Below are 26,227 nucleotides of genomic sequence, written 5' to 3' on the forward strand. Positions count from 1 at the left end.
ATGGGATCTCACAGGGATGAGAGCAGAAACACTAACTTAAATCTCATGTTCTTTAATCGGGAAACAGTCTGTTAGGCTCAGCCAGCACTTCCCTACTCTGATGCATGTATATGCAAATACACAGCTGATCTGATGTATTTCAGTCAGTTGTAGTAACAATAGATAATATTTACTTTTGATTATTTGCTTTTGCCACCTCTCCAACTTCTGGCTGTGCAGCTTTTAAATAGCTCCCAAATTCCCTCTTGCACTGCACTCCAGAAAAGGACAAAACAAAAGACAATGTACCAGGTTAGGTCTTCCACACATCTATAGCAGGGACGCTGACAAACAGCCCACAAGGCTACACTTGTCACAAAGCTTAGTTTAATTTGACAATCATCATAAGGCATCCATGTAAATTAAAAATTCCCACCAGGGTCACATACATTCTCCCACAAAATAAAACATGTTAAAACAGAGGCCTGGGATTCCAAAAGATGCTAGTGGTTACTGGTCTTGGCCAGGCTGCCGCTGCTGGCAGTGGGGTCCAGGAGACGCAGCGCCAACAGCGGCAACTCAGGAAGTGGAACGTCAGCTTGCACAAATCTCTTTCAATAGAACAACAAATAAAAAGGAAAGAGATTTGTGCAGAAAACATCATTCTCCATCCTTTCTGGGAAAACAAAACAGAACAAAAAAGATAATCCCATTCAAGGAGCAAAGAGCAGAGCTTGGAGTTCTGAAGCCCAAGAACGCTGATGGCCCATTTCGAAAACTAATGAAGCACTACGGAGGCCTGAGTTTATTATTGCTTTATCCCAGTTCAGCCCAGGCTAAGGCTACGGTGAAGTCCAAATTAACTTAAAGCCAGAAAACGCAGATCCAGTAACAGCACCTAAGTCCCCATCCACACATGGGTGTAAACAGATTATTTTGGTGAAAAAAAAAAATCTCCCAAATTTCCCCTCTTCCTGTGCTATGCAGATCCCCATAGCAGGGCTAAAATTTGCCCCAAAGTATATAACAGATTCTCTCTCACATCTCCTTTAGCTGAGCCTCTTCCAAGTGTTTCACCTTTTATTCAAACTAGTCCTCTATCCTGGTGATACATCAGCTCAGAGATGCTTCCTGGGAGCTCACCAAGAGGCACACAGCTACTCACACGTTAAAAAGAATGTGGCACAGAGTCTATGAACCATCACCTGTACTCTGTAATACCCAGCGATGCTTTGCCCTCAGCTTCCTGAGACCAAACAGTGCAGATGGAAGAGAGCATCTCCCCATCTTGCATGCCTGGCCAGTGACCAAGAGAAATAGCATGCGGCGTAAATGAAATGGCATCTTACCACCACCACAAGTCAGAAAATAGACTTGGGTAAAGCGGGGCTTAAAAGTTTCACATCAAGAAAGAGGGTGCTTCCCTCAGACTATCGTATGACAGGGCAACTGTTATTCAGGCAAACGTTATTCAAGGCAGTAAAATTTTAGCATGGATATCTCCATGGTTGATTTACAGGCCCAACATATGCTAGGGATATTTTAAAAAATTAAATTAAAGGTCCTGTTAATTCTTCCAGAAGGACAGAATAGAAGACAGACAGTGCATCTGACAAATGCACGTGCTACACATCCTAACACACTAACAAAGGTTGCACCTAGACTTGTCAGAACAGTTAAAAATATTTAGGCATCCAGCTAGTACCAGAATTGATGGCATTTGGGCACCTAAATTAAACTTTTTTGAAAATTGGAGCCTACACATTTCTTTATTGCTTGTCCCATTGAGTGCAAAGGGAAAACTGAGAGGGTAGGGTTAACTACAGAAGGATTTCAAATCCATCATAAGGTTTCCCTGCTCTTTTATATATATATTTATATATATATAAAAAGCATTATTATTATTTAGCCACCTGGGGGCAGGGGGAACAGGAGCTATTTAAAATTAGTTTCTTAATTATTTAAGCATTAGTCCCCTACCTCCCAAATCACAATACCTCTGTCACAGTAAGGAGCATAACATGAAAACTTGTTTGCTGCCACTGACAATTCCTGAGTCTCTCCTTTGCAGAACTTCGGCCCAAATATCAGGATAATGGCAGTTTGACATATATACACTCCCCAGCAACATACACACAGCAAGTAGGACATGCCTCAGTGGCCTCAGACAAAAAAAAAAAAAAAAAGAAAAAAAACCACCAAACCACCAACCAAACTTGGAGAAACCATCCAGAAGAGCCTCAGGAAAGGGAACTATCCACTTTCCATGGAGAAGCAACTGCCCAGGAGTCCCTGCCCAGTATAAACGGAATCAAAATATTCATCCCACAGCTGAAGGAGATCTCTGAAACCTGGCAGTGTCACATGCTGGATACTTGAAGGCACATTTGCTTTGTGTTTTGGGAGAGAAATCCAGTTACAACAACACACTGCAGCTGCAGGGCTGAGGGAAAGGAGGCGACACTTGGTATCCTTCCTCTGTTCTTGTCCCCATTTTCAAGCTTCATGGCTGGCATGAGCTGGTGATCTAAGCAGACACATTAACATCCCTGAGTGAAATGGCACCATTTGTGGCCTCTGAGACTTTGTCCTCAAGCACCATTGCTGGTGTGTCTGTAGTGACTGCTGTAGTGTCTATAGCAGGAAGTGGATTCAAGCCCTGTGATAAGATCTGTTGGATGGTTTTCCGCAAATTGGGGTGCAGCTGGTTTTGGGTCTGGTAAAAAATTTCTAAGGCAAAAGACTTGAGGGTGCCAGTGCAAAGGTCCTCATAAAGTGGAATTGTGTACATCCGAGACATCTGCAAAGAAGGAAAACTGGATAATATCACTTCAATAAAAGTCAAGAGGTTCAGCTCTTCTACAGCTACGCTCCAACAACCCTGAACAACTTCAGATTGGAGACAAGGAACACATTTCTTCAAAAGACAGCCAAGTCTATTCTAAATAAGTTTAATGCAAAGATTTTTATGAATTATAATTAAAAAAACATTTGCTCTCTAAGACTGAGCTATTTCCACAAATAACAGAACTATTTTTAAAAGGCCAAGGAGAAGAAGCCACAGCGAACACATGCGTTAACCTTTTGCTCCCGCACAATAAAAACTACTGAAAGGAATTCGATGAGCCCTAGCCTTGCTTGAAGTGTAAATATTCAAACAATCACATGATTTAGTAGTGTGAAAATTTCTGGTCTGGAAAAGCCAGGGCTGCTACAAAGCAACACAAAAAATGCACCGGGCAGAGCTGGGACAAGGGTATTGAGTTAGACTAGAAAAGCAGAGATTATCTGTAGGCATTTCAAATTACATCTGCCCATTCCTCCCCACCCGCTAGCAGGTGAGCCATGCTCGGCCCCTTCGCAACACACCTGGTCTACACTTGGCCAGGAAGCAGAAGTTCCAAGGTCTTTCACGTCGCATGTCTCATGCACATGTCTCATGCACTGAGAGGTGCAGTGATTTTAATCCAGCAGTTAGTACCTGGTTTTCCAAGAAGCGACGGACTTTGTAAAGGTCTGGATAATAGTCATTTCGGACTACAATCTGCAACCAGCGGATACGGATTTCTGCATTCATGGAGTCCAGCTGAGAGGAGTAACATTCCGAAAGCTTTTTTATCACCTCTGAAGAGAGCACATACACAAAGAACTATAACCTATTTTGTCAAGTTTGAGGGTCAAAGACTAATGAATCATCAAATCACAGAATCATAGAATAGCTTGGGTTGGAAAGGACTTTTGAAGATCATCTAGTCCAACGTCCCATCTTTCACTAGATCAGGTTGCTCAAAGCCCCATCCAACCTGACGTTACGTGAATGATAAGGTCAACGAGGGCTCGGGCTCTTTAGAATTCAATTAATTCTTCCAGGAATACTTTTCTACTATCCTGATAGAGTACTCACCATGTGGCAGTGGTGACCCATCCAGCAGTCTGTCCAAGAAAAGCACGGTTTGGAACGTTCTCCATTTAGTGAGGTCAACACTGCTGGCAGCAGCAACAGAGTCCAGAGGCTCTGTGGTCCAGAGTTTGAAGAGCGTCTCCACTGGTCTGGTCAGACTGGATCCCTGAGATAAGTCTGGCTCAGCTAACGGAGGTCCTGTAGCATTGAGCCAACGTTCAAACTCCAGTCCTGGAATGAGGAGCACCAAAAATGTCGAGCAGGAGTCTCTGCAGGTGACTTGGCTGCCTCAAGGTTCAGGACTGCTTCTAGCACAGTTAAGAGAGGTTCTGACAATAGCAAATCAGACCAGTCTATAGTTATAGTGACATAACAGTCTTAGCAGTCTCATCAGGCTAGCCTACGCTATATCTGGAAGAGTGCCAGCAACACCTCTGCCAAATTTAACCGTGAGTTTTCTAGAGCTCAACATCACAGTGAGTAAGTACAAGAAACACATGTGCTCTTAGGACAGCCAGGCTAACAAGTATCTATGATCAAACTATGTTCTAATATAAGACTTGTTGTGCATGCATTTCTCTCTCAGAATTTTGAGGAAGACTGAAGAATATGGGGAAAATCTGCTTCATTAAAAAAAAAAAAAAAAGAGGTGAGAGGGCTGACTAAGCTCCTGCTACGCACCAGAACAAGGAATTTTAAATTTATTTATATAATCAATAACTAAAACCAAAAAAAGTTCCTCCACAAGCAGCTGAGCTAGCAGAGCCTGGTTTCCAACAGAGCTCTTCCTCTTGACCCTTTACCACCTCAGCACTTTCCTGACCCTTGGCAATACTTCCCGTTCCACACCATCTACCCTAAAACTCCTCTCTCCTGCATCCCCTGAATATTAGCCAGGCAAAAGTTAGCCTATGCTGTGACTAACTCATTAGCCAACCAGTGGGCCAAATAAAACATACAACTGCTGAGCTCATGCTGCAGCTTTTCCCACAGTAGGATCACTCATCTACATCTCTCCACAGGCAGCTTCCACAAAGCCTGTAGGAACCTAGTATCCTTAAGAGCTGTACTCCACTGCCGGTCTGGTTTAAACTGACCAATGGGTTCAATAATTACTTGCAAGGATGGACACATGGCGGGATAACATTAGCCTCATTTCTTTAAGCAAGTGGGTTAATAAGCACCTAGTAGATTACAGACCTTTTATAAATCCAACAACAGCTATAAGGAGGGGATATAAGGGAGGGTGGAACATTATGGAAGAGATTTTATATGCATGGATAGGACCTTGGGAAAAGTTATAGTTCTCAAAGCATGTTTTCTGTAATTAAAATAGATGAAATTTCAAAGTCTGTTCACCTTTCCCTTGCATTTGAGCATGTGTAAATCTCACATGCACTGATCATTCTGTCTGCAGTGTGAAACATGAGTTAATGAGAAAGTTAACTGAGGGCCACTCAGCTGATTAATGCCAAAATTGTCAGCAATTTAAGATGTTCTCATTCCCCACCATGGAGGCAGTAACAATAAATCACCACAACCATTTCTATCACGAACATCTGGCTGTTGCCAAACAGTTTTGTTTGCTTTAGCATTTTCTTATGCATCCTCCAAGCCAAATGCAAAATTTATCATACAAATTTTCTACAGTGTTTACAGTTAACTAAGTAAACTTCCCACCTGCTTTGCTCTCAACACATTGCTCTTTCAGCTCTGGAAAAAAATTCAGGAAGGAATCCAGAAGATCTTGAGCCACAACGCTGGTAAATTTGTACTTCTCAATGTAGGCCTGAAACAGTAAAAAAGATAAATTATGGTTGGGAGAAAGGCAGCTTCCTTTCGATGAACAACCACTGCATACAATAAAAAAATAGAGATGGAAGAAGGAGAACAAATATTTGGAAGGGTCAGTTTAAAAAAAAAAAAAAAAAAGATATCAAGAAAAATGTTCTCCCTCCTCCCCCGAAATGAGGAAAGCACCATAACAAGAAAAAGATTGGGTAGCTGCAAAAACATTGACAGCTGAGGGAGGTTTTTTTTCTGATACAGATCACAGATACATTAACATATCAAGTGCAGGAAGGTTTCCTCATACTTGACGCTAGTAAAAAGTCAGAACACAGCTGGCCACTGTGTCATTCACTGACAGATTATGGACTGAAGTCATACTTACATAACTATAGATAAGAGAAAGATGGAATGGGGAATGGATGGAAAGAAGAGATGAAAAAACATGCATGCAGCAAAAAGAAAAAGCAGTGAGTTGCGTCAACAGCTGACATAATTTTCTATAGGTTTTGCAAATGTGCTCCAAGACACCAAACCTGCCCCAATGTAGGAAACCATGCCCTTTGTCACCCTGGCTAAAAAAGCCACAAGCTGTTACTGTTTAGTAGTGAATGAAGTCACATCATTCCAGTCATAGATAATCTACGCTGGAACAGCTTTGTAATTATTTGGAGCACAAAACAAGAGGTAGCAAAAATATACTACTACTCTGTATTTGGCACCTCAGAATCTGGGATGAAAGAAGGGCATGAGCAGACTCACTTAAAGAGAAATCTCAAGAAAAATCTGTCACACAAGAAAGAATCATTTGGGATGACAGACAGGCCCAGACCATTCTTTCATCTCAGACACATTTGTATTCAACTTTACACCATCAATTAGCCACAGTGACAAAACCTGGAAAAAAAAAAAGCAGTTCTAATTCTCAAGAGAAATGCATGCTTATTCACACTCACTCTTAGGAAGGAGTCAAAGTGTCTTGGGTCACCACAGAGCTGGGACAGGTAGTAAACAAAGCAGTAGCCTTTCTCATAGGTAAAGAGGTTCATTAAATTACTAGGATTTACACCTGCAAGGAGAAGACAACAGTGTTATAAGACACTGTAATAAGGACACTCATTTCCAACCCTTCTAAGTACACAGACCTCTTAGAGATCACTGAGTCGAGATGTAGTGACTTAAAAACAAAACAAGCCTGTTGTCAGTACATTTAATTTACTGCAGGAAATTAAATGGAAGCAGTCCAAACATACAGGCTGAAAAAAAAAATAAAAATCAGTCATTGTAAGCTAAGTATTAATTCCCTATAGAACAAGCTAAGTATTAATTCCCTATAGAACAAGTCACTTCAAATTAGAAGTCACTGAAAACACACCAGGAATTTGAAGACAAATACTTTTTTTTTCCAGTGCCAAACTTAGGGAATCACCATACCACAAATTCGTAAAGATACCAATATAAGGTAATCACTACTTGTTCCTTTTTTGAGACTTCCAACACGTGCTTTTCCATTCCATTTGGTTCCAATATCATCTCCACTTGCATTTTAGGTTGTTTTAAATATCATCTAGATTTAAGACTGCTTCACACCTCCAATGGTGATGACAGAACTAGAGAACTATCAATGAAGATACACAATGCTGGAGTGCAGCCATGCATCTGGCTCAGGGGATAATCAAACAGGCTCTGCATAGCTAAACTCAACAGGAGAGCAAGCACATATGTTTATCTGTATGCTTATGTATACGTACGTAATTCTTACATGAACACATAAAAAGGGGAACGTTTAATAGCACAGGATTTTATTTGAAGTTTCCAAATATTTTCATTATAAACTACTTTATTTTACATATTCAGAAGCTCAAAACCACACAGCTTTCAAGGCAGTTTTTCACACTCTGTTTCTGCCCAGTGAGTCTGTTCTGTTCTTAAACAGAACAATATTTATAAAGATGGGTTAGCCAACTTTGAAGAAAAAGTCAAGGCAAATTTCCTTATTTACTTTTAGACTGGTTTACAAACCAGTATTTCTTTTTTCTTTCTTTTATAAAGGATATGTAAAAATTAGTCTTTTTTTGGTCTATATTCCAGCATCGATATACAGAAATTTTGTGTACAGCAGCTTCAGTCAAAAGCAATACCTGGCTCCAGTTTAACCTGAAGCTTGCTGACCGGGTTGTCTTCTCCAAGGAGCTTCATCTGTCTGTGGAGAGCATCAAGGCGGAATGCAGTCTCCAAACATGTGAAGGCAGCTCCTACCCCAGAAAGAAACCTATTAGTTGTGGGAAAATGACTAGCAAAACCTGACCTGTGCAGAACTAGCACAGGTACAAAATAAAAGCTACTGAAGGTGTAAAAGACACAACAATAGCATAAAAGACACAACGATATCAAGACAGAATCACAGTAATGTCATGGTGGAGAAACTTGAGTGCAAAAAATCCTTGCAATTTGTAAGTCAGAACCTAAAACAGTGCATTTACTCATTCTGATTATGCAGCAGGCTGAACTGAAAAACAAAGCAGCATGAAAACTATGCTAAAGTTTACATCACTGACATCGTCTTATCAGTTCTTACAAGATAAGCAGAGCAGCAATGGAGTAAGTATTGTACAGGTAACTTTCGAGGAACAATCAAGTGCTACAAAGTAGTAATGTGACTGGTAGAATAGTAGACACACGATTCCATATTCAGTGCCAAGGATATTACTAAGCGAGTATCACTTCTTGGGTGAAAACAGAAAATTATTAGATTTAGTTGGTATATCACAGATCCTGTGGATCTTTTTTAAGCTTTATCTAGCATCCTACTCATATTGTATCATACAATTTTCACCTTCCACTCATTAGGACTTCTTTTACAGCTCAACTGAGTAGGCTACTCTTTCTTTTCTATCTAACTGCAGTACAAAGCATTCCATACTTTTAAGCCAAACTAGCTGTATTACACCGGCAAGTCAAGAGATCTTTTCTATGCTCTTGCAGATGTAAAAAGCTGTGAAAATGGATTTTCAGATTCAGAAGATACTTAACATCCAGCACTATTAACACTTTAGCGTTCGTTGCCAAGTCTCCAACTTCAGCGATAGGGCTTGTTACATAGATACAATCTCAGAGTCTTGATGTACGTACACAGGAATCCAATATAAGCAAAATGAGAATTAAGAATCAGGATATATTTGGAAGATAGAAGAACCTGCACTGGCAAAGAAAGGGGCGGATGTGCTTCACAGGGGAAAGCAAGAACCAGGATAGCTAGAGTTAAAGGCAATTGCTTCAAGCTACAGGGAGGAGGATTAAGCAAGATCCAAGAGGTGTGGTAGTCAGTGGACTCCAATTTCTGTAAACAATGTCATTACAAAAATGCCTTTTCATTAACAGCACAAGATACTCCAGAAGTGACGTCAGAAATGGCAAGATTTAGATCAGAGGTTTGTCTTAGAAACAAAATAGAATGCCAAAAGAGTTTATTAAAGAATGACACAGGGAAAGGCATTTCTTAGTTTCCTGAACAATTGCTTCTTGAAACAACCAGTTCTGAATTTCAAGACAATAGACCAAAATCAGCAAGGATCTTGTCCTGTGTCAGAGGGACAGACTAAGATGAGATAGAGAACAGGTCAGTATCTTCTGACCTATTCATATCATTGCCACGTATAATATAACATGACTTATAAGAACAGTCCTAACCACTAAGAATTACTCAACATAAAATAGCTTTCAAAGACATATAATAAACATTGTAGCATCTCCATATATGCTCAGAGCACTTATTTCCCTAAACTTCATTATCATCAGCTCATCTCCAAAAACAATATACATGAATAAAAGCAAAGGCATCCTTCTAAACACTAGCTGGCACTCTAGCTGCCAAGATTTCCAGGAATTTTTCCAAGATTGTTTACAGCGGACGTGTGAGAATACACATCGTACGGGCTTTTAAGAACATAACAGGACAAACTAGAGAAGTGTACATTCCCATTATTCACTTAAACAAAAATCCAATTAAACTGAAAAGCAATAGGAATTATTTACTACTTACACATTCTAAAGAGAGTACCATACAATTCACCCATGAAATTCACTGATATAAGCAAAGGCAGGGCTATACAATTCTACAGGAAGCCTTAAGCAGATAAACAGACAGCTACATAGATGTGTACTTCTTTTTTTTCCTAAGTGCTATTGCCATCAGGAGGTAGCTACTAACTGATCAGGATTAGAAAGACACTTGTTCAGAGGACAGTTATTTCACAATGTAACCATGATAAGATTTCTTACATCCTTCTCTGAAGCATCCTCTGCTCACCTTGCTCTGACATATGAACACCTGCCTGGTACCCAACAGCAGTTCCAAAGCTCCTACAAACGTCCTTACAGCGCTGTGCTAACACACCTCACTCAAAGCCCCTATTACCATATCAGGTATTGATTCCACCCAAAGCCAAGACAATGTCAGACTCTAAGCATCTAAGATGTTCAATGCAAAGTTTGGGGCCATGTGTGTTCCCAAAATAAAAAAAGAAAACCAGGTCCCTACAGACTTTTGAGCTCCCAAGGCAAACATTCTATGCAGCCAACTCTCAATTATTGGTTAGACACATCATAAGGAGAAACATTTCTGCAGCTATACCATAGGTCTCGGTGGTGATCCGGCGCTGTGCGTACGTGGCTAGCCCCTCGCTCAGCCACATCTCTTCCCACGTAGCATTGGTGACTGCATTTCCAAACCAGCTGTGGGCAACTTCATGAATGACGTCAATGATCAAAAACTCATCGCTCTCCAGAATGGAAGAGATGATGAAGGTCAGGCATGGGTTTTCCATGGCAACAATAGGGAAGGATGGAGGAAGAAAAACAATGTCATATCTAAAATTAGGGAGAAAGAAGAAAGAATAGAGGAGATAGGTAAATTACAGCTATTCAAAAGACATACACAGAAACATATCTTTTTTCCTTAGGGAAGGCTCTTCTGAGAGTTTTTTTGTGAGTTCAGGAACAAACCTTCTAGACCAATTGCCTAATTCTTCTGATCCAAGGATCACAGAGTTTATTCTGTTGGCCAAGGACCTGCTTACGTTTGGACATAAGACTAGACACTCTTTTCATGTGCAGCAGATCCAGCACTTCCCAGAAGCATCATGCTCCCTTCACACATGCAAATTTATCACAAGTTGTATATCTGATAGCCAGTACCACTAAGTTTACTCTACATACACTACCCACATACACAGTGTCAAGTCCCCAGAGGCTCCCAGTAAAGAGAGAGGCTGAGAAGCTATTGAATGAATTAATTGATTTGGTGTACCTGCAGTGTCAGCAAAATGACTAAGTCTGTCTGCTTCAGAATATAACAAGACTATTTGTTCTCTTTTCTAAATTTCTCCATCAATGATCAGCACTGGCACACCAGACCTCGTTCTCAGACCATTTTAAGCAACATTTTGTAAGTTAACAACAACGTGTTCTTCCTGCTTACCGTTAGCAAAGAAATATAGGAAGTCTTTGTAAATATTTTCTCCCATCCAAAGAATGAAAACATTCTCTCAAAAACATTCTCTTTTAATACATAGTCAAGCCTAACTTCAGAAACGATAATATTGTTTTCCGGGACTAAGACTCTCAATGAGTCTGTACTGAGTCAGGTTTTCAGCATCCTCAGGCATACCACAATAAATATATCATATGTCAAGTACCATATGTAAAAATAAATAAGGTAAATAAAACTGCCATACATTTCAAATGGTGTCCAGCCGAATGTTGGACTTGCATCACAAAACACTATAGTATGAAAAACCTTCACTCCTCAGGGAAGATGGGCTGTTTAGAAACCTGTAGTTCTGCCCACCATACCAGGCAAAACACCACCCTGCCTCCATGGTCCTCTCTGCCACTTACAGAGACAAAACTCCAGAGTTTGTTTCCAGCTACTACAGTGCTGCCAGTTGAGGGGCTCATTTGTCCTGCTATTGCTAGCATAGCGAGAAAGCATGATAATTTCTCAAGATTGTTTTGTTTCCATTACAGACTCCTGGGAGACTTATTAAACTCACCTTCCCCATATATATGGGCCATACAGACTCTCTGCAGCAGTCAACCAGCGCTCAACCATGCCAGAAAGCTTGCTGATGGCTGTTGGCAGCAGACAAGGCTCTGCCCACACTCTGCTCCTGTCAGAAAAGAGAAAACATCAGGTGATACTTCAGCAAACTCAATTATCTCTTAGAAAAAATAGCCTGACTTCTCACCACACTTCCATGTATGGTAATAGTGCGAAGAGGTCTCACATCAGACTCAGGCCTTCTTTAGGCTAACGCTCTATGGATACATGACAAAAGATAATCAAAGATCCCTTAAATTGCCTTAAGGCAATGAGGCAAGTAGCTGTAATGACTACAGGGGACAGGAAGCAACATTTATGAAAGAGGAAAATATCTTTGCCAATGCAGCGCCATGCAGTTCTTCACACCCAACTAAACCTCAAACTCTGAACACTCACAGCTCACGGTCCCAACTGTTCCCTTATCCATGACTCAAAATGTTTACCACTTATAACTTGAAGCACTGCACAGAGACACAAAAAGCAGATCAACTCACTGCAAATCTTACCTTGGACCTATGTCTGCATGTATAAGGTCTCCTGCCACCAGGGCCACTAGGTAGGCAGGAACTGGATATTCCATGTAAAATTGATATACACCTTCCTCTTCTGAGTAGGTACTTTGGGTGGCACTCATCAACACCTGTATGCCTGCTGGAGCCTGGAAGACCAACATCATACACATCAACTCACTAGATGATCACAGCTGAATGACTACACCACAGATCTCTCCGTTTTTTTTCATCTATGCCTAAGAGGATGTACATTAAAAACAATCATTTAGATAACTCAAAATGTAAGATTTCTGTGGAGTTTTTATACCACGATCTATCCAGCCCGTGAAAACATAGCAATCAAAAATATTTCTCCTCCTATATTGCACGGGTTCTTATGCCAGCTCCCCCAAAAGTGCTCACATATCAAATTATTTCATCTACACAAAATGCAACATTATTTGATGCTGCTTTCATAAAACTTTGATTTTTTTCCTTTCAAGAATTGATAAAATACAGTTTAGTGTTACCATCAATAACCACTACTGGAAGTGACCAGCCAAATTCTCTCTTTCATATTATCCATTTCATGGTTACTCTTTCAACATTGAGTACAGGGAAAGCAAGACCCAAGCGTGACAGGCAACAGAGTTGCCTTTGTGGCAGTACCCCGATTCTGTTCCAAGAACCAGAGTAGGATCTAAAAAATCCCGTAGTTTTTATAACATTGTCACAATGAATATTTTATATCATATATCCACACACAACGTAACTATGCTTTCACAAGTTAACAGCAGCTAAGTGCTCCGTGAACCATTTATATCCATTCGGTCACTCACTTTGACAGTAGCTGAATAGGTGCACTTCACTGCTGGTGTGTCGAAGCAGGGGAAGAAAGACCGGTTGCACACCGAGTGGCCCTGCGTGAAGACAAATGGCTTGGCGTTGCCATACGTCAGTTCTGGATCCAGCCACCAGATCTGTTGAAACATGACGTGAGGAAGAGGTGAGGGAAAGGGACAAAATCACAATGATGAACTGCCAAAAAACAAAATCTGAAATCAAGAGGATTGTGGAAGAGGAGCTGTTTGGCTCCCCAGATGCAGACCCGGCACAAGGTATATTGCCATTTCTAACAATACATCTTTCTACTCCTGTTTATTTGCCGTGACTACTCAGAGTAATCCTCACTGTCTGAACACTGAGTGGTGCCACACAACATAGTGTCTTCCAGCCACTCGCTATTTCTGTTGTATCGATTTTCTTGGTTAATAACAAGTCCCTAACAAACATCCACACAACCTTCTTCTCAGAGGGAGTACTCTGAGTATCTTCATGTTTTTAATTCAACATGAACAGGAGTAGTAGGGGTCAGGTAGCACAAGCTGGGGGGAAAAAAAAACACAAACAAACAAAACAAACACAAAAAACCAAACCCAAACCCACAAACCAAAAAACCCTGAGGCTGAACAGTGTACACAACATTATCTCTGACCCTGACACTGCCCTGCTGGCTGAAGCATCAAACATTTTGACACTATGCAAAAAAGTCAGTATATGTAAGAAACATCTGGTCAATGACACTAGAGGCCTCTTTTTACAGAGCGGATAAGGAGATTCTGGGTGGTCACAAAAAAAAAAACCACCACAACAAAACACACCACTGAGCATGTCAGTTTTCAATATAAAACAGCAAATAAATCATGAGTCAGACCCTCAGCAAATAATTAGAACAGATTAAGAATAATATGAAAAAGTGTAGTTATTTGCCTTTTCGTTTCTTCTGTTTCAAATGTAATGTTTATGCTTTCATATGCTCCCTGCCTCCAACTTTGAAGTGTAGGAACAATTTTAAATAAGGATTTTCTTGTAATCTTAGAACTCTGGAGCTGAACTTTTATGGAAAATATCAAATATTGTGAAACTTGCAATAAAGTTGGAACCACTGGAAGTCTTGGGAACAGTGAAGCACAAGGAATAAAACTTCTGAGTCTGCTGAATTCTTAGACCAAAGCAACCAATAAATCTGAATTCAGGGAATAGCAGTTAGTGCAGACACTAGTTCAGTTCCGGTCCTCAAGGGAAAGCACTGAAATACTTAGAGAAGAGAAGCCTGGGTACTATATCTGCTCTCGTTTTAACGACATATTACAATTCTGTCTCCCAGTTAACCTCTCTGTGTTCCGGAAGTCAAAGTTTTCTCTCTCTCCCTCTGTCCTATAAGGTTATTCTTTGTTATCTTCTTCCCTTGCCTTTAGACCCTTCTCCTCAGATGCCAGTGTGCTCCTCTCCCAAATCATCCACTTCAGCAGCACCCCTGGGGATCAGTGAAAGGTAAGGAAAGGAAACATACTGTCAGCAGCTTTCAGTTATTCATATAGTGGTTCATGCTTCCACTGGCAAATGTTTGTGGGTTTTTTTAGGTGGGAGGCATTACAAAATTAAAAACCTTTATCTAGAAGTCAAATTAATCTCAGAGCAGCATTCTTATCTTGAAATCTGTTTTAAGATTACCCTCTTCTTGCTTCAAGCCTGTTGGGCCAGAAGCACGCTTAAAGCACGACTTCTGACGAACCTTGCCTCACTTAAACCACGAGGGCTAAGGCTATGCGACTATTCAAATCCACGTGCTGCATTTCAGCGTATCACTGGCCAAATCCCCAGGTCACAGCTGAGGTGCACTACATAGCTACAGATTTCCACTCCATGGATACCTGCATTTCATGGCAATTAATACCTTCTCTGTGATGTGACATTGTGGAACTGGAGACAACTATTCCAGAAGGCATTTGGAGGTAAACGTCTCATTAAAACCTACAGTTTGAAACTCATAGCTTCCCTGCAGAACACAAATTCACATAAAAATGCAACTGCTATGTTTCAATCCAGGGTAGTAGTTTTCTAATGATCCAGGAAGGAGGCTCAGAAATTAAGTTTTTAAAGATCTGCCCCAATGCCAACTTAAAAGCACTCCTCTACTCAGTGGCTTTGTGCTCGTACCACAAAAAGTCTGACTTACAATCTGTATCGTTGGCCTTGCTGAAGAGACTCACCTGCAAAAGGTTCTGTTTCCTTTGCTTTTTGAGAGACAGAAAAGGCTAACAAAGAAAACAGAGATATAAGACACCACCAGACCTAAGTTGCAACACTAAAGTAGGAAGGAAAAAGGGTTGACAGACGATGTCTTTAGAGCAGAAAGATAAGGGGAAGTTCTCCCTGACCAGTGCAGGAAGAAAACATAAGCAGGAAGCAAAGGGGAACTGAGAAGTTGATTCTTGTTTACAAGAAACTCCATAAATTAAGGACAATTTCTTTTCAACCAGTCCCCCTCTATTTGACATTTGGTTGAAGTTAAATGAAGTACCAGCTCCACAGGCCAAGAGGGAAAAAACGTTTGCAGAGGATGAAGTATTTTTTTCCCCTGTTTCCTAATGTCTGCAGCTACATGGCAAGCCTCCGTCTCTCTTTCCAGATGCACTTGGAACAATGATGAAAGTTATCCTGAAACAATATAAATAGATCTGTAATATAAATAGACCAGGCTATGCTGCCGGACAGAGGCAGGACTATGGACTGGGGAAACAGAGTATACGCAGCATCCCAGAAAGGAGTGCAAGGAGCAAGGTACTGCTGGGGGCGGGGGGTGGAGCAGTACTCAGGGACAGAGCAGTATTTGGGGCTGTATCATCTACTCTACCTCCAAATCCCTCCTGTGCTCCCCTTTGGAAATACACATCACATCATCATAATGCTATAATGCTCATTATTTTTCATGTTTCACATATTAAAGCTGTTCTTATGGAGTATTTTAAGTAAAAAACCTGCTGCTTAGTTCCTCTGCTAAACAGAGGCTTTGGACAGGCTAGGTTTCCCCCTGCCCACATACTGCAAAGAAGCTCACTTTATAAGGCACCTGCCAAGAATATCATTTTTATTGACTTAGATTATAATCTTTTACCCAAATCCAGCAAATGACAAAGGCAATTAGCTAAGCCTCTTTCAATTTTAAAACTCTCCATGTTTCTACCTACATTATTGATGAAGCTCCCAAGAAGGGCTGCAACACCACAGCTTCTGTCCTAGACAAACAACAGGCCGCTGCATCTGATGACAAAGTAAACCGCACATCTGAGATGCGGAGGATGTGACAGGAGCAAGGCACACCTGGACAGCAAGTCACTCTACGAGGACTGAGGAATCAGGACAAATCTAATGGAACAACAGGGAAGTTTCCACCACTGCAAAAAGAGCTGTCCTTTTTGCTAAATCCTGAAGATGAGGAAATGCCATCATTTTTTATACCAGAACACAGAGCAGGGTTTGCATTTAAGGTTGTCATGGAAAGAAAATAGCACTGGTGTTAACATGTGCGCTGCCAAATCAGAGGCGTGACACAGTGGGTAAGAGACAGATGCAGATTTTTCTCCCTGGGGAAGGAGGAAAAAAAAAAAAAAAAGTCTTATGAAAGACTATTTGTACGACCAAGAAGTAAGGCATGAGGGAAAAGAAGGGGAAGAGCACGACTACTGTCACGGACACACCTGATCAGTGTGTGCCTTCAGCCCACACCATGAGAGATACACAACGTTTATGACAGTCTTGCTTCTGAAGTGAATTGGTGATGTACTGAGCATATGGTTTCCCCACAGCACAGGGAGCTGGAATGCTCTGTGAAAGGCAGATTTAATCTCTCAGCTGTCTCTCAATGTCCATCAAACAACCAAAGATCTTGGCTCCTTCCTCCACATGAGAAATAATGGCACAGTCAAATAACATATCCAGATGGCTCAAACCAAGTATATCAAGGCAACAGGTTTCCAATTTTAAACAGACTACTATCTTTGCGGCTGATTTTACTGCCAACACGCCTGTGCTGCACTGTAACATGAATTTACTGTTTTATACGTCCCACAAGTATGCTAAGGGTCCCACAGAAAATAAACCCTGACCTAAAAAGATTATATTCAGAGAAAGGCCAAAGAAAATATATGTTTTAGAAGAGAGAGGTCTAACACTGTAAAGTTGCTTCACTTACACAGAGAAAAGGGACTGCGAGGAAATGTACTAGTCGCGTATAAACCAGTTCACCCTTATACACACATGGGTTACTTGTCCCTATTAAAACGCAACGCTAGGCTGAAAAACAGCAACGACAGATAGCACTACAATAGCACGAAATGACTTGGGATCCAAAAACATAGTTCAGTGTGCTGAACATGAAGGGCTAGAACAGGTGCTACTCGAGGACAAATATTTTGCCAGCCAAAATCTACAATAGTGAGCGGGGAAACGCGGTACGGTTTATGTCAGTGAGCACGCCTGCTTCTACTTTTCAGTATCACTTGAAAAGGGCAGCGCACACCCCTGACACTGTAACCATCAATAATCTTTTGACACTAGTCCTTGTAGCTTCGTTTCAGCTGAAGCAGTACACGCCATTAAAGGTACAATACAGGATGAAGAACAGCTAGCTCACGCCTGATCCAGGGGAAGCAAGACAAACAACAGAGGGAATGGAAAAAATGCCCTACTCCCAGCACTGCTGGCTTGTGTGCAGCGCCAAGGAGGCAACATGTTAACGCAAGGTGAGACTAAATGAGCATGGCATCAATCAGTGCCCTGCACCTTCCAGTGGTTTTCAGATAGTTTCTAAAGCTGATCTGAAAGTTTTTGAAGCTGATCTCGGATCTAAAGCTGATCTGAGATCGTTTTTCTGACGGTATTCTGTTACATCTGAGATCATTTCTCCATACACACAGCAGAACAGCCTGCCCCTTTGGCAACAGGGCTGGCAAAACCCAGGAGAAAGCACCCAAAAATACAACAATTTGTTCAAGAGGAGGAAAGTATGTTACCATGTACTTCGGAAGGTATGGCTCAGCCAGACTGAGAATGATTATAGAGCACACAGCAACACCAAATTAGCTTTAAAGCCTTCCCACCATAAACAAGGCATAGTGTGGACAAAAGAAACAGGTCTCTTCATAAAATCTTGGGGAAAAAAAAATTAAGAACAGAACCTTCTGAACACACTGTGGGCCCTGAAAGACATCTCCCACGTACCTCTTCAGTGCAGAAAAACTACAGCAGAGTATTGTACAAGGAAATATTAAAACCAGGAGCTCCAGAGGTGAAAAGGAACAATACCCTCACTTACAAGTGGATTTGTATTTTAACAGTGCCAGAATTTCACCTCATTTTCGCACTTTTAGGGAAGGACCAGCATGTTAAAAGGTCACCATATAACAAAAGGAAACTTCTGTCAATAAAAATCTTCACGTGGAACTCGCTGTTCCAAGCGAGCCAACGTATTAAGACTATCCAGATCATTCTGAGAATGAAGTTACTTTTGTGAGCTTCAATGTAGTATTAAAATTAGACAGAAAAAGATCCAGCAAACTCATTCTATTCAGAAACACTTTCCTTTCATGAGAAAAGGCCTAGTATATACTTGCTATTGGGTTAATTTGCATGAAACCGGTATGTTCAATTCCTATTCTTGTTAAATAAGTTGTAATAGTCAAATAGATCCACACATTTACTGGTTTTGACCAATGCAACAGCAATACCAAACCAGCAGGCTGAGAGTCAATTCTATCAGGCAAGAGAGAGGCATCAAAGTTGCAAGACTCTCAAAAAAACCCCACTCTTTTTGCAAAGAGATTCATGAACCACATGATAAAAATAACTTTAGTCGAATTCCCAACCTGAACAGACTATGCAGTAACAAATAGAACTGACGTTCCAGTGATAACTTTATAGTTTCACTATCGTAACTTCTTAAAAACACAAGATCTGCCAGGCAGCACCTAAAAGTCCAGGACCAAAGTGCTTCTAAGTACCAGGGGTTGAAAAGAAGTGACAGAGTTTACAAAGCGTCTCACTACTGAAGAAGACTAATCCACGCAGACAAGGAAGCACCTCCCATGGCCACATCAAAATGGGTGTTTTGGACCATTTCTCATCCTTTTTCCAGCAGATAACCTGTAGGAATATGTGGAATCTCCCCCCGCTCTTCTCAAAGCTCCTGACCACAGCTCGCTGAAACATCAACCTAGGTGCGCAAGGCCTGATTTTGTAAGCAGCTGGCAAAACCCACAGGGAAACTCCTGTATTTGCGGATTACGTAACTTGTCCTGAAGAATTCAGTCGAAGCAGGAGTTCTCAAATTTTCACGCTCCTCGCCAACAACTGCAACGCCCTTAAAGGACGAAAGACTTTAAGATGACTGTCGCGATGGGGGATGAATAGCCTCGGGGGCCACGGCGACAGGGGAAGGAAGGAGGGCGGCCGGGTCGGTACGAGCATCGCTGCCGAGCGCGGCGCGGGACCGCGGAGGGCTCGGCGGCAGCAGGCAGGGGACTGGCACCCCCGAGTGCTCCTGCGGGCAGGGGACAGACGCTGCTGACAAGCAGGCTGGCGGCTGACAGGCAGGGAGGGAAGAGGCAGCGGAGGGACCGGGACGGAGAAGGAGGGGCCGAGGGAGAAAGATCTCCCGCTGCCTCCGCTGCGGGGCCAGGGCGCTTCCCCGACGGCCAGCTACAGCAGGAGGAAAACTGTGAGAAAGGCGCGGGTGGCACGGGCAGGGGGGGCACCGGCAGCCGCCCCGGGACTCGGTTTCCTATTTTATCTCCCCGTCCCTGCCCCGCCGCCCCTCCCCGGGCCCCGCCGCCCCCCGCAGCGCGGTACTCACGGCGGGGCCGTCGGCCGTGGTGTAGCGGACGATGATCTGGAAGGGCTGGTGCGGCTGGAGGGCAGCGGGCAGGGAGACGGTGAGGGACGAGCCGTAGTCGGTGAAGGGGTCCACCCGGAAGCCGAGCGGGCAGGCGGCGCAGGGCGGCTGGGCGAAGAGGGGCAGCGGCGGCGGCGGCTCGGCGGCGGCGGGCGGGGGGCTGGCGGGCGGCTCCCCCGGCGGGGCGGCGGCGGCGGGCAGCGGGCCGGCGGCGATGCAGGGCGCCGAGAGGAAGGTGGCGGTGCAGGGCGGGCTGGCGGCGCAGGGCGGCGCGCAGGGCGGCGGCGGCGACGGGCAGGGCGGCGGGGGCAGCGGGGCCGGGGCGGCGGCGGCCTCGGCGGGCGAGAAGGCGAAGGAGCAGGGCGCTTCCCCCGCCGCGGCGCGGCGGTAGGCGGCCGAGAGGACGTGCAGGGCCGGGTGGACGTCCAGCACCAGGGCGCGGGGCTGCGGCCGCAGGGCGCAGAGCTCCAGCACCAGGCAGCCCGCCAGCGCCCGCGCCTCGGGCCGCAGCTCCAGCCCCAGGTGCAGGTGGCGGAGGCTGAAGAGCTGCGAGCTGGAGGCCGACGCCACGTCCGGCGGCGGCTCGGGAGGCGGCGGCGGGGCCGGCGGCGCCTCCGGCCCGGCCGCGGACCCCTTGCGGCAGCAGCACAGGCCGGGCGGCCGCGGAGCCGGAGCCGCCATGGAGCGGCGGCGGAGGAGGAGGCGGCGGAGGCGGCGGCCGCTATGTGAAATCCATGGGCGGGCGGGGAGGAGGGAGGCCCCGGCGGCCGGAGCGACCGGGGCGGGGAGGGGGGGGAAAGGGCCGCGCAGGCCCGGCGCGGCACCGGCCGAGGGAGCGCAGGGCCCGGGCCCGGAACAGGCAGCCGCGGGCACGGCCGCCAGGCGGCGCCGCGCGGGACGGCGGGGGGCGCGTGAGGGGAGGGGAGGGGAGCCGAGCCCCGCCCCGCCCCGCCCGCCGCCGGCTGCGCGCGCACCGGGGGGCGCCCGCCGCCGCCGCCAGCCGCGGGGCGCGCGTACCCACGGGCAGGTGCGCGCCGTGGACGCGCGCCTTCCTGCGCGAGCCCGCCCCGTGCGCGTGCACGGCCGTGCGCTGCTGCCCACCCCGCGCGCGCCCCTGTGCCGCGCACCCAGGCTGTGCCGCCTGCGCACGCCGTGCGCTGCGCCGGCACGCGCGTAGACGCAAACCGCTTCCAAGAGAAGCGGCGCGCACCCGCGCCCACAGGCGGCGCTGACACGTGTGGGCATCCCTACCGCCCGCCCGCCCCGGCCCGGCCCACGCCCGCAGCCCGGCGCCCCAGCGGCTCCATCCGTCCGTGCCCCTCTCGTACCCCCCAGCTCACAGAGCTGCGTAAGACGTGAGCACACGACTGCGAGCTTTCCTCCTTTTCCCCACACCCAGCACCCGCTCTAGGCCGCCATCACCTCCCCAGCCCGGCTGTCTGGCCCCGACACGCCGATCCCCGCTGCTCCCGCCTTTGGGACGGCCCTTGGCACGGCTACAATGCCCCACTCAGTTCACTCCTGCCCTCGCTCAGTCTCACAGCCGGCTCTGCCTCCTCGGCACAGCGTGAATGCTTCATTTTCACTCTCCCACTCCCAAGACAAACAACCCCAAACCCTCCACGCCACGGCTCCCAGCAGGGTTGGTGCACGCAGGCCTCACCCCACCGGTACCTATTTTGGCTTCCTCCATCCTGCTCCTGGTCACGCTCCTCGCATCTAGCTCACAGTCCAACCCTAAATAGCCTCCCTCTACCAGCACCACGTACACCCTCTTTTTTTAATCTCTTCCCTCCCGCCTTGGCTGCCCGTAGTCGCCTGCCGCCAACGCTCCCTCCAAACTGCCCCCAGATCCCAGCTCAGACATAACATGCTTCGCTCTTCCCCCACCCTCCTCGAGGCAATCAGTCACACACCAGCCACTGCTGCCTTCCTACATCGGAAAGGACAAAACCCACAAAATTATCATCTTTGTACAACTGCTTGTTTGTCTGCGTGGCAACAGCAGGAGACAGCGAGTTGGAAGGAAGGAGGTGTGCTGGAAGTAACTGTGATTTGAACTCCACACAGCCCAAGAGCAGTGTACAGGAACTCTCTCTGCCCCACTTAGTGACACTTCTGTTCTGCAAGTTATTTTCACTGTTACACTTTGCCTACCTCAGCCGCCTGACGAGTCTCCAAGGCACGTCTTTCGGATGACATGGGAACATTTATTACACAATTGTGGGTTTAATGAACCCGTAGCGGTACGTTCTAGAAGCCTCCCAAGCCTTACGCTAGCAACAGCAGCATCTGCACCATTTCCCAATTGAGTTTCCACTGTATCGTCATACTCGAGGCAGAAACTGTGGCCCCAGCACAATTTGGCTGCTGTCTCCAGCTGAACCAAGGGTAAAACAAATCACAGTATTACCCTAGACCGACCTGAAGCTGCGACTATAAAGAAAACCTTTGTGCGATTGCCTATATATAGTAAAACACACACTACAGTCGCAGTAAAAAATAACAAGGCAGCATTCAGAAAAGCTCTTTGGTTGATGAGGGCATTACAGCCACCCTGCATCTTCTCAGAATATTCTTTTGAAGCACCTTCAAGAAGCAATTTTGCCTTTGCCCAATCCCCTTCTAGCCAAGAGAAACTTCTTGTCCTGCCAACTTTTCTCTCCACGTCCTCCTTCTATAAATCAGATTTTCGGCATTTATCCTTTCCTTCCGATATCTTCTCTCACTCACACCATTTGCCTTTTGAAATAATTGTGCTTTCTCAAACTTTGCTCCCAGCAGTGAACTAAGATTGCTTGATCTCCCTCTGGCTTTCATCTAGGGATAATATGCAGACCACAGCCCCAGCCGCTCGGGATCTGACCCTGTATGATCTTCACCGCAGGTAATCGTGAAGTCTCCTCAGGTGTTCAAGCTAGCACAACTTCACTAGGCCTGACTTTGGACTTAATTACACCTATCTACCTGCACGTTAACTCCATTGGGTAATTTTAGAAGAATCCTACCTGCGTTTTGATTGAAGTCCCAAGCAAGTGCAACGTTTCCACTCATCGGATAGATGAGATGAGCAGGAACACATTCTCTCTAAGAGTCTCTAAGCTTATGATAATGAATCGGGACTGGCTGCACTCACTGCTTTTGGACAGAGTAAGTAAAACTGATGCAACTGAAATTCCCAAGGGTAACACAGCAAACCAATTATCCCAGGCAAATCCCTCTCAAGTTGCACACCTGTTAGTCTTGGGCCATAGCCTTTGCTATATACTAAGAAGGATGTGTTATCTCCATGCTGTTTTGGGTAGGATCTCTTTAAGGAAAGCCTCTGTCCCAATGCCACAGTCTTATTCTGCTCCTTGCAGGATGAAGTCTTCTCTGGGATATCACACTGTAAATTCTAAAGCAGGATCCAATTCCTGAAAATTCCCATCATCATCAACCTCCTGTAGAATGCTTCAAAGATAAAGATATTTCAGTCTCATTTGTAAAATACTGATGGTTCTTCCTTCCACTTCAGTGACAGGGCCCTGGGCCAGGCCTCAGCTTGCTCCTGTGGTTCGGGATGAAAGCCAATAAAAAAATTACTGCTACCCATGTGAGACGCAATACTTCTGTACTGCCTGTGAGACAAGTGCCACATGAAACAGGTAAGTGATTACAGCAGAAAGAACATTTCCCTCTGGCAGTCTATCTCCTTAGTTCCAAAGTAACAATGCTGAAGCTAAGGTTTAACAAAATGGTTGAGCTAATAATTCCTGCTGTCCACCGGTGACTGTTCGCCTGCTCCATCGCAGGCCCTTGTTTGACACCTTGTTGAGCTATTTCAGCTTGCTGAAGCAGCAGGAAAGTATTCACCTTTTTAGGAGAGCATAACTGGGAAGCAGCAGTTTGGTGCAATGAATCCTGAGTGGTTTCCTCATACCTATGCTAGTGTTACAGTTAGCACCTACTGAAAAGAGCAGCCCCACTTCACCTCCCTTCCAGGTGTGCCTTCCTGTCTCCTTCTTTGTACAGCATTCCTGCTTTTGGAGGGTGAACTTTCTGCAAGTTAGCTTTCTGAACTGGGGTCACTGCTGGACCAGGCAAGAGCCAGTGCTGGCATCAGGAAAGTGGAAGGAACTCCCAGCCTGGAAGAAGAAGGAGGACAAGATCAGGATGGCTCCCCTTTTGCCCAGACTGCCATTAGCTCAGCTTTAGCTGCCACACTCTGACCCCAGTGGCACTTCAGAACTAGGTACATTAGCCCTTTTTCTTCAAGGGAAATACTGAAATTCGTGGGGTCGACTCAGTTCTGCAGGGCCCAAGACAATCCTGTCCTTGACAGAGTTGTACATGACAACTGACTGAACTGTTTTAACCACAGTCTTAGGCAGATGCATTTCATGTTCTCTCCCTCTCCCCTTAAGGTATTCAGCCTTCATTCTACCCAGCTCTACTTTTAGGGAAGAAGCAGGGCATTACCTCTTTGGCCTATCACCCCTGCTCCCTTGTGCCTCTCCCCAGTTTCTTTTTGTCCTCAAATTTCTGATCAAAGAAGAGCCCCCCACTTAGCTGGGTGTTCTTTGGAGAGAGGCCTATTACTTCTCCCTTTGCTAACCACAACGCACAGCCATGCTGTTCCTTGAATTGAGTAACACTGAGCAACACTGAGCAAAACAGCAGCCAGTCTCTGACATAGCGTAAGCTTGGGTCCAGGCCTGTGAGCAGGATAAGATCTGTGATAGTTAATTCTTGCTTAGGACAAGACTTACTACAGAACTACAACAAATGATGCTTTATGTGCTATCTTCAAGCCACAGTCTAAGCTCTGTTAAATGCCATGATTTTCCTGTGGTATTGGTAGATAGAAATGCTTGTTTCTGTGACTTTGCAGTCATGTCACGTTATAAACAGTAAGGCTTGCAGGTAAAGAAAGTGGAAAAATCTGAGCCTAAGAAGGATCTTCTGTATTCCGTCTGACCTCCCCCTTTGCTACTTGGCTTGAATACTTGCACTATAAATTATTACTCCCTGTACCACTCAACACAAACATACACATATTGCAAGCCACCCCCAGGCTGGAGGGCACAAAAATTACCCACTACACTTTTAAAGAAACATTTCCACTCTGAAGGAATTAAGATCAGGTCGTGGTGCATAGACACAAAAAAAAAACCCCAGCCTGCAAAAACTGTTCCCCAGGGCTCAAAAAGGTGAGAAGTGATTTATGTGCCCAAAACAAACCACTTAAGCCAATAAAATTTACAAAACCCAAAATAGTTTTATTTACTTTTCAGATTTCTGCCTCAATGAGACATTTTGCAAACATGCTAAGGCTACAAAATGTCCAAGTTGACAAAGACATGCAACGCTGACCATTCAATAAGTCACGGCTATTATAGGAGCGACCGTGCCCACCCGGGCCACAGGTCCCGTAAAACAGGGATGGTGTACAGTGATCATGGCAACATACTACGCAGGACCTAGTAACCTGAGGTAGGTCTCTTTACAGTAAGAAAACAACGTCCTACACCAGTGTTACATCCTGATCAACAGGAACCTGTTTAAAGTTCCAGAAGACATGGGGTGGGGGACTGTTTCCTTAACATGTGTGCAATAAAGAAACAGGAAATATTGATGTCGTTTAACCTTAGTATAAGTGAGCAGAACAAAGAGTTAGTGTTACCCATGCCAATGAAAGCCAACCTAAACCTCTGAGGAGTGTTAGCAGCTTCAAGATAAAGGAGTCAGTCAGCTGAAGCAACTCTGAAAAGGCTTTCCTGCTAGCATACAGGGTATGACTTGAACCTTATGATTAATTTGTTACAGATCATTCCACAAACAGTTAGATTTTGGTTGTGTTAGATCAGCGAAGCAGGAAGAGCTTGGGCTTGCTTGCATTAAAATAAACCCTGCTGATACAGTAAGAAATACTGTATCAGGACACTGAGAAAGTATGAGGCCTTAATGTGACCCAGAAGTGGTTCTCCACTCAGGAGATCACTAAAAACCTTGCTTTGGGAAAGCATCATGGGAAGCAGCAGCTGCTGCCGTGGTGAACATTAGCGATGCTCCAAATAGCTTTGATAAATTACAATGCAATAGAGTTACACCACAGAGCTCTTCTCCCCTGCGCTAGACAACAAAGATGTGACAATAAAGGACACTATTGCAAAGCTTCACTTCCACTCAGACACACAGAAAATCTGGCACTAGGAAAAGACCAACTGTAAGAGACAAAATGGTGTCTGATA

General features: G+C 44.8%; 2 protein-coding genes and 1 long non-coding RNA gene across 12 annotated transcripts in view; 1 reads left to right on the top strand and 2 right to left on the bottom strand.

Annotated features, from left to right (window-relative positions):
* Positions 1–20,871, bottom strand: RNPEPL1 (arginyl aminopeptidase like 1). 2 transcript variants are annotated; one of them, XM_072867602.1, is made up of 11 exons: positions 19,956–20,870; positions 13,102–13,242; positions 12,278–12,429; positions 11,722–11,838; positions 10,302–10,537; positions 7,810–7,923; positions 6,625–6,737; positions 5,561–5,669; positions 3,884–4,111; positions 3,461–3,603; positions 1–2,779 (listed from the first exon to the last, which is right to left on the bottom strand). In XM_072867602.1, the coding sequence occupies exons 1-11, from the start codon at positions 20,673–20,675 to the stop codon at positions 2,507–2,509; spliced, it is 2,346 nt and encodes a 781-aa protein (XP_072723703.1). In that variant the 5' UTR covers positions 20,676–20,870; the 3' UTR covers positions 1–2,506. The 2 variants fall into 2 exon arrangements, 1 of the variants encoding a protein (XP_072723703.1); XR_012043401.1 differs by having other exon boundaries at positions 2,641–2,779; positions 3,349–3,603; positions 19,956–20,871.
* Positions 19,688–25,916, top strand: LOC140654372 (uncharacterized). 5 transcript variants are annotated; one of them, XR_012043406.1, is made up of 4 exons: positions 19,688–19,820; positions 22,882–23,144; positions 23,512–23,641; positions 25,271–25,916. It is a non-coding gene; the product is annotated as an uncharacterized lncRNA (long non-coding RNA). The 5 variants fall into 5 exon arrangements; XR_012043404.1 differs by having other exon boundaries at positions 19,721–19,820; positions 22,819–23,144; XR_012043403.1 differs by lacking the exon at positions 19,688–19,820 and adding an exon at positions 19,857–20,034 and having other exon boundaries at positions 22,819–23,144.
* Positions 23,620–26,227, bottom strand: part of ABCC5 (ATP binding cassette subfamily C member 5) — a 51,480-nt gene continuing 48,872 nt past the window's right edge. For all 5 annotated transcript variants that reach the window (XM_072867598.1, XM_072867596.1, XM_072867597.1 and 2 more), the window contains one exon: positions 23,620–24,121. In XM_072867598.1, coding sequence (XP_072723699.1) covers positions 24,062–24,121 — 60 coding nt within the window. In that variant the 3' untranslated portion in view covers positions 23,620–24,061. The remainder of the gene's footprint in view (positions 24,122–26,227) is intronic.

This window comes from Ciconia boyciana, chromosome 7 (genome assembly GCF_034638445.1).
Source record: "Ciconia boyciana chromosome 7, ASM3463844v1, whole genome shotgun sequence".
Taxonomy (NCBI): Eukaryota; Metazoa; Chordata; class Aves; order Ciconiiformes; family Ciconiidae; genus Ciconia; species Ciconia boyciana.